This window comes from Vicia villosa, linkage group LG5 (genome assembly GCF_029867415.1).
Source record: "Vicia villosa cultivar HV-30 ecotype Madison, WI linkage group LG5, Vvil1.0, whole genome shotgun sequence".
NCBI classification, from domain to species: Eukaryota; Viridiplantae; Streptophyta; class Magnoliopsida; order Fabales; family Fabaceae; genus Vicia; species Vicia villosa.
Window position 1 is genome coordinate 159,522,021 of NC_081184.1, and position 6,182 is coordinate 159,528,202.

A 6,182-nucleotide genomic window follows, 5' to 3' on the forward strand; every position below is an offset into this window, starting at 1 on the left:
TATCATGTTAAGTTTGGAGATGAAATAGTGAAATTTGGGTGGAGGTAAAGCCTTTGTAAGAAAATCTGCGAGTTGTTCTGAAGATGGAATAGGGAGAAGCTTGAGTATTTTCTTCTGCACTTTCTCACGTACCAAATGGCAGTCTATGTCCAAGTGTTTCGTTCTTTCATGAAAGACCGGGTTGGATGCTATATGGATGGCGCTCTGATTATCACAATACATAACAGGAATCTTGGCACAACTTACATTTAAATCTTTGAACAAATATAACAGCCACTGTATCTCACACGCAGCAGATGATAATGCACGATATTCTGCCTCAGACGAGGATTTTGATACAGTAGCTTGTTTCTTTGCACGCCAGGAAATCAGGGATTTTCCTATAAAAAAACAGTGACCGGATATGGAACGTCGTGTGTCTAAGCAGCCAGCCCAGTCTGCGTCTGAGTAGCCAAGAAGTTGCAAGTCAGAGGTTCTGTCAAAGAAAATGCCGTGGCCAGGATTTTGCTTGAGATATCTAACAACTCTGCATGCTGCCTTGTAATGAGTCACAGTGGGTGAATGCATAAACTGACTTAATTGTTGCGAGGCAAAAGTAATGTCTGGTCTCGTTGTGTTCAAATAGAGCAACTTGCCAACCAATCTTCTGTATGTAGTCACATCTTCCAGAGGAGCTGAACCATCATTATGCAGCTTGATTGAGGTGTCAAGAGGGGTAGAAGCTGGTTTAGAACCAAGCAAACCAGAATCAGCAAGAAGATCAAGACAATATTTCCTTTGAGAGATTGTGATTCCAGCTTTGGAGTGAGCTACCTCTATCCCAAGAAAATATTTTAACTGTCCAAGGTCTTTTATTTTGAAAGCATCATTGAGAATGATTTTAATCCTTGCAAATTCAATTAGGGAGTTTCCTGCAAGAATTACATCATCAATATATACTAAAAGAGCAATGAAACAATTGTCTTTGTGCAAGGTAAAGAGAGAGTAATCAGAAGTGGATTGAGTGTAGCCTTCCTTAAGCAACAAGTGAGTCAATTTTTCATACCATTTGCGACTTGCTTGCTTGAGCCCATACAAACTCTTCAGCAACTTGCAAACTTGATTGGGTTTTGACACCTGCACGCCTTCGAGAACAGCCATGTAGACATCTTCTTGAAGATCTCCATGTAAAAAAGCGCTGTTCACGTCTAATTGGTGGAGATGCCAATTTTGAATGGCAGCTACTGCAAGCAAGGTCCGGACTGTGGTCAACTTTGCTACAGGGGAGAAGGTATCGAAATAATCAAGCCCTTCCACTTGATTATAACCTTTTGCAACGAGCCGTGCCTTATAGCGCTCAAGAGAACCATCAGATTTGTACTTGACTTTATACACCCATTTGCTTCCAATAGGCTTGACTCCTTGTGGAAGATCAATAAGAAGCCAAGTTCCATTTTTGTGAAGAGCATCTAATTCAATGTTCATAGCCTCTAGCCAACAAGGTGAACTTACTGCTTCTAAATAAGATTGCGGCTCAGTGGTGTGTGTAATAGACATGCTGAATGCCTTGTGTGAAGAAGATAAATGTGTCAGTGAATGAAAAGAAGACAGTGGATATAAACTACCTGAAGTGACAAGAGCAGCTGAGTTACTTGATGGAATATCACACACATAATCTGACAAGTAAGAAGGGGCTTTTCTTTGCCTAACAGGTTTAGTGTTAGAAACCGGGGAATGCTGGTTTTGGGCCTGGACACAGGGTTCAGAGCTTGGGACAGGGTGTGAATCATCATTTGGGAGGGAAGATGATGGTGTAGGTACAAGAGGGCAAGGTATAGAAAAATCGGGTTCGGAGTGTTGTGGGCTAGGAGGGTGATATGTCCATGAAGGGATAACTTGGGAGGACTGATAAGGTAAAATATCCTCATGGAAAGTAGTGTTCCTGGAGACAAAAATATATCTATTATGTAAGTCATAGAGAACAACACCTTTGACTCTAGATTTGTATCCTAAGAACACACATTTGCGAGCTCGATGGTCCAGCTTGGTTCGTCCAGATTGTAATGTGGAAGCATATACCAATGAACCAAAAACTTTCAAGGAATATAAGTCAGGATTTTGGTGGTGAAGCAGGAAATATGGAGACTGGTTTTCAAGTAAGGGGCTGGGAACACGATTAATGATGAACACGGCATAGCACCAGAATTGTTTAGGTAATTTGGATTGGAAAAGAAGGGCTCTACCTACATTAAGGATATGTTGGTGCTTGCGTTCAACACGACCATTTTGTTGTGGGGTTTCTACACAGCTAGTATGGTGGATGATTCCTTTAGAATTGTAGAAAGAAGGCATAAGAAATTCTGGCCCATTATCAGCGCGAATAATCTTAACAGGGTGGTTATGCTGTGTTTCAATTTGTTTGATGAAATTTATGACATGTTGTCTTGTTTCACTTTTATGTTTCATCAAAATTATCCATGTATAACGAGTATGATCATCCACAGCAGTTAAAAAATAACGATGATTGCCAATAGAGGTAGTGGAAATGGGACCCAAATATCAAAGTGTATAAGATCATATGGCTTTAAAGCTTTATTTGTGCTATGAGGGAAAGAGGACTTTCTATGCTTGGCAAAATGACAAACATCACAAATTGCCTTTTGATCACTAACAATAAAGGGAAATTGTTCTTTTAAATTTAACAATCTAGGATGAGATAGGTGTCCTAGTCTAAAGTGCCACAAAGCACTTTGAGGTATTTGATTGGCATTTATGCTTGGGGTGATCTTCTTATTTGTCAGGAGAAGATAGTATAAACCATCAAGTCTTTCAGCTGAACCAATCAAATTATGGCACAATTCAGAAACAGAAATCAGATTTACACTAAAATCAGGCACATATAGAACATTCAAAATCGTGAATCCAGGTGAAAAGGTGACAGTGCCCATGAATTTTGTGACAGTGTGCTGACCATTAGGTAGCTTGACGAGTATTGGAGTGATTTCACTATAAGAGTGAAACCATTGTAGTGAAGAGCATATATGGTGACTGTCCCCTGAATCGATGATCCAAGAGCCAAGAGTTGTGTTATGACACGAAGAATGGAAACAAGAAATAGAATGGACAGAGTAAATACCTGAAGAATCAACTGGTGTAAGACCAGAAGAGTGGATTGAGCGCACCTGATTAGAAGCAACATTTCCAAGTTGCTGATTGAGGCTAGAACCTTGAATTAGATGGATAAGCTTCTCATATTGCTCGTGAGTCAATGAAGGAGAAGGACCTTTGACTGGAGCTGCATCAGAAGTTGTGAACGCACTCCCTTCACTAGCAGTGCCTGAAGAATTTGATCGCTGCAAATGAGGGGGTAAACCATGTTTCTTGTAGCAGGTATCAACAGTGTGGCCAGATTTGTTGCAGTAGGTACAAACACGAGGTTTGGACTTGGTGAAAGATTTTCCAGATTTCTGATAAAGCTTCTTAGACTCAGAAGTGTTGATGAGAGCTTTGGAATCCTCAGAGAAAGTAGGTATAAGTTGTCGCTCATGTTGAAGGATCATGGAGAAAATCTTGTTAATGGATGGTAGAGGATCACGGAGGAGAATCTGAGATTTCACGACTCCAAAGTTATCGTTGAGGCCGGTAATGAAACGCATGGAATGAAGCAATTGATGATTCCGGCGAGCAGTGCGCATAGCTTCACACACACATTTGGAACGACAGGTACAGGTAGGAATAGGCATATAAATCTCAAGTTCTTCCCATAGAATTTTAAGCTCAGAGAAGAATTCTGTTACCGTGCGTGAGTCTTGCTTGAGAGAGTAGATTTCTTGTTGAAGTTCTGAGATTCGGACCAGATCCCCTTGTGAGAAGCGCTCCTTCAGATCGAGCCAAACATCAGCGGCGTTCTCCATGAATACGATGGATTGAGCGATGGAAGGATCCACCGAGTTCATAATCCATGAATGAATGAGCATATTGCAGCGATTCCAAGCGCGGTGGAGAGGGTCGAAAGAGTCGACCGACATCGGAATGGTGCCGTCGAGGAACTCGAATTTGAGCTTGGCGCCAAGAGTACGACGCATAGATCTTGCCCATGAATGGTAGTTAGAACCAGTCAAAATAGGGGTAATGGAAACCGAAGAGGGACCATCACTGGAATGGACTGGTAGGATCCAAAACCGGATCTTTAGAAGAAGGAACCGGGCGTGGTGGCGCCATGGTGAACAATGAAGGAGAGGACCTAGATCGGAGGGGCGAATGATACCATATTGAGTAACAGAAAAGATACTAAAAAAAGGATACTAAGAGAACTTCTCCATTCATTGATAATGAAAAAGGGGAATACAGGGTGTTGTTATATAGGCTGTCAGTCACACACTAAGCAAGGAAAGCATGACTATACCCTGGTTGGATAAGATCTAGGAGGTACTAGGGAAATAAAAAAAAGAAGCATGAGAAAAGAATGTGTGTGCATTACATCACGTGACATATATAAAGAAAGGCATAAAATAATAACAAACTAATGTAATAAACTTTGATAGTTTCGGTCCGGTCCGGATTTACCCAATTACTATTTTGGTCCGGTTCTCGAGATAACAAATATTCAGAAAGGAACGGACCGATAACAGTCCTACTGGTGAGCAGTAGGTTTCTTTGAATGGCTAAATTGACAATAAATATTGGTGAGTACTAGATTTTCTTTGAAAATTTGTGGATATGCTACAAACAGCTGCAAATTAAACTAGTAAGGCACGGGTCGCCGGTATCTTGATCAAGATTATTAATTTGGATGTATATATCAATAGATAAAAATTGTAACCCCATATATTTATGTAAAATAGAGTGGGGCATATGCATAATACATCAAAATTTAAATTTTTTAAAATAATTGAAGATAAAAGCAAAGAAAATTTAGAGATTGTACATCAACTTTTCAAAAGTACATATAATAAAAGGGATAATAGCTATTTTGCCCCCTGCCATATGGGCGAGGTTTGAAAAACGCCCCTGTAAAAAAAAAAATTGGATTCGCCCCCTAACATATGAAGATTCCCCTGTTTTACCCCTTCAAGAAATTTAATATTCAAAATTATTGACGTGGCAACCATTTTTTTATTTTTTTAAATTATTTATAATGATTATTATTTTTAATAATTTTTAATGACGTGGCAGGCTTAGTTGGAGTTTTTATTTATTTTTTATTTATTTTAATTCCATGTGACATGTTTTATTATTATTTAATTATTTGTTTGTTAAAATGTCAAATATTAAAGCCAAAATTTTGTCTACCATGGGTATTGAACCCATGACCTAGTAATTACAAGGGGGCAACACCAATCACTAGGCTACTTTACTTTTGTTATTCTATTCTTACTTTAAGTAGTTATATTATCCCTAAAATAAATTGTATATATATATATATATATATATATATATATATATATATATATATATATATATATATATATAGCTATTATCCCTAAAATAAATTGTATTATATATATATATATATATATATATATATATATATATATATATATATATATATATATATATATATACTTTAGAGTTATATTAATTTTTAAATAGTCAAATTAACAATATCTCAATTATTTTAAAATAATTTGGACAAAAAATTAAATAAATATTTTTTTATTTATTAGTTTCAAATAAAAATGAATCATCTTAAATTCTTATTAGAAGGAGTTAAGTATTTTTTTTTTCTCTTGCATTATGTCATTATATTAGTTATGACTTTTCCATCAAATTTATGATATTTTTTAAAGATATTTATAAGAAAATTATACTTAATTGAATGAATCAATTTTTATAGGACCAAAATGATTTTGTTAACAAATTTTATGGGCTGAATTTTAATTCAAATTCTTTTGGTGAGTGTGTATACCCGTGCGAGGCACGGGTTTAAATTTATGAAAAAAAATATTTTAGATTTATTTATAATTTACAATTTAAAATGAAAAAGTTTTATAAGTCGTGAGATTTATAATAGTTTTTAAAATGAAAAATATTTAGATTTATTTATAATTTATAATTTATATATATATATATATATATATATATATATATATATATATATATATATATATATATATATGATCGTACCTGATCAGAAGAATCGTCAAGGCCTGCTCGGATGCTGGTCTTCGTGAAGTGAGAGGGGGGTTGTACCTGCAAGGTAC

The 6,182-nt window shown here is 36.5% G+C and overlaps 1 protein-coding gene across 1 annotated transcript; it reads right to left on the reverse strand.

The window, feature by feature from the left end:
- Positions 1-2,486: 2,486 nt before the first annotated feature.
- On the reverse strand, positions 2,487-4,064 carry LOC131605858 (uncharacterized). Its single transcript, XM_058878160.1, has one exon. The coding sequence runs from the start codon at positions 4,062-4,064 to the stop codon at positions 2,487-2,489; it is 1,578 nt and encodes a 525-aa protein (XP_058734143.1).
- Between the last annotated feature and the right edge of the window lie 2,118 nt (positions 4,065-6,182).

What these genes read in the sequence shown, in the direction of transcription:
- LOC131605858 (XM_058878160.1), bottom strand. Translation starts at nt 4,064, where the DNA reads ATGCGTCGTACTCTTGGCGCCAAGCTCAAATTCGAGTTCCTCGACGGC.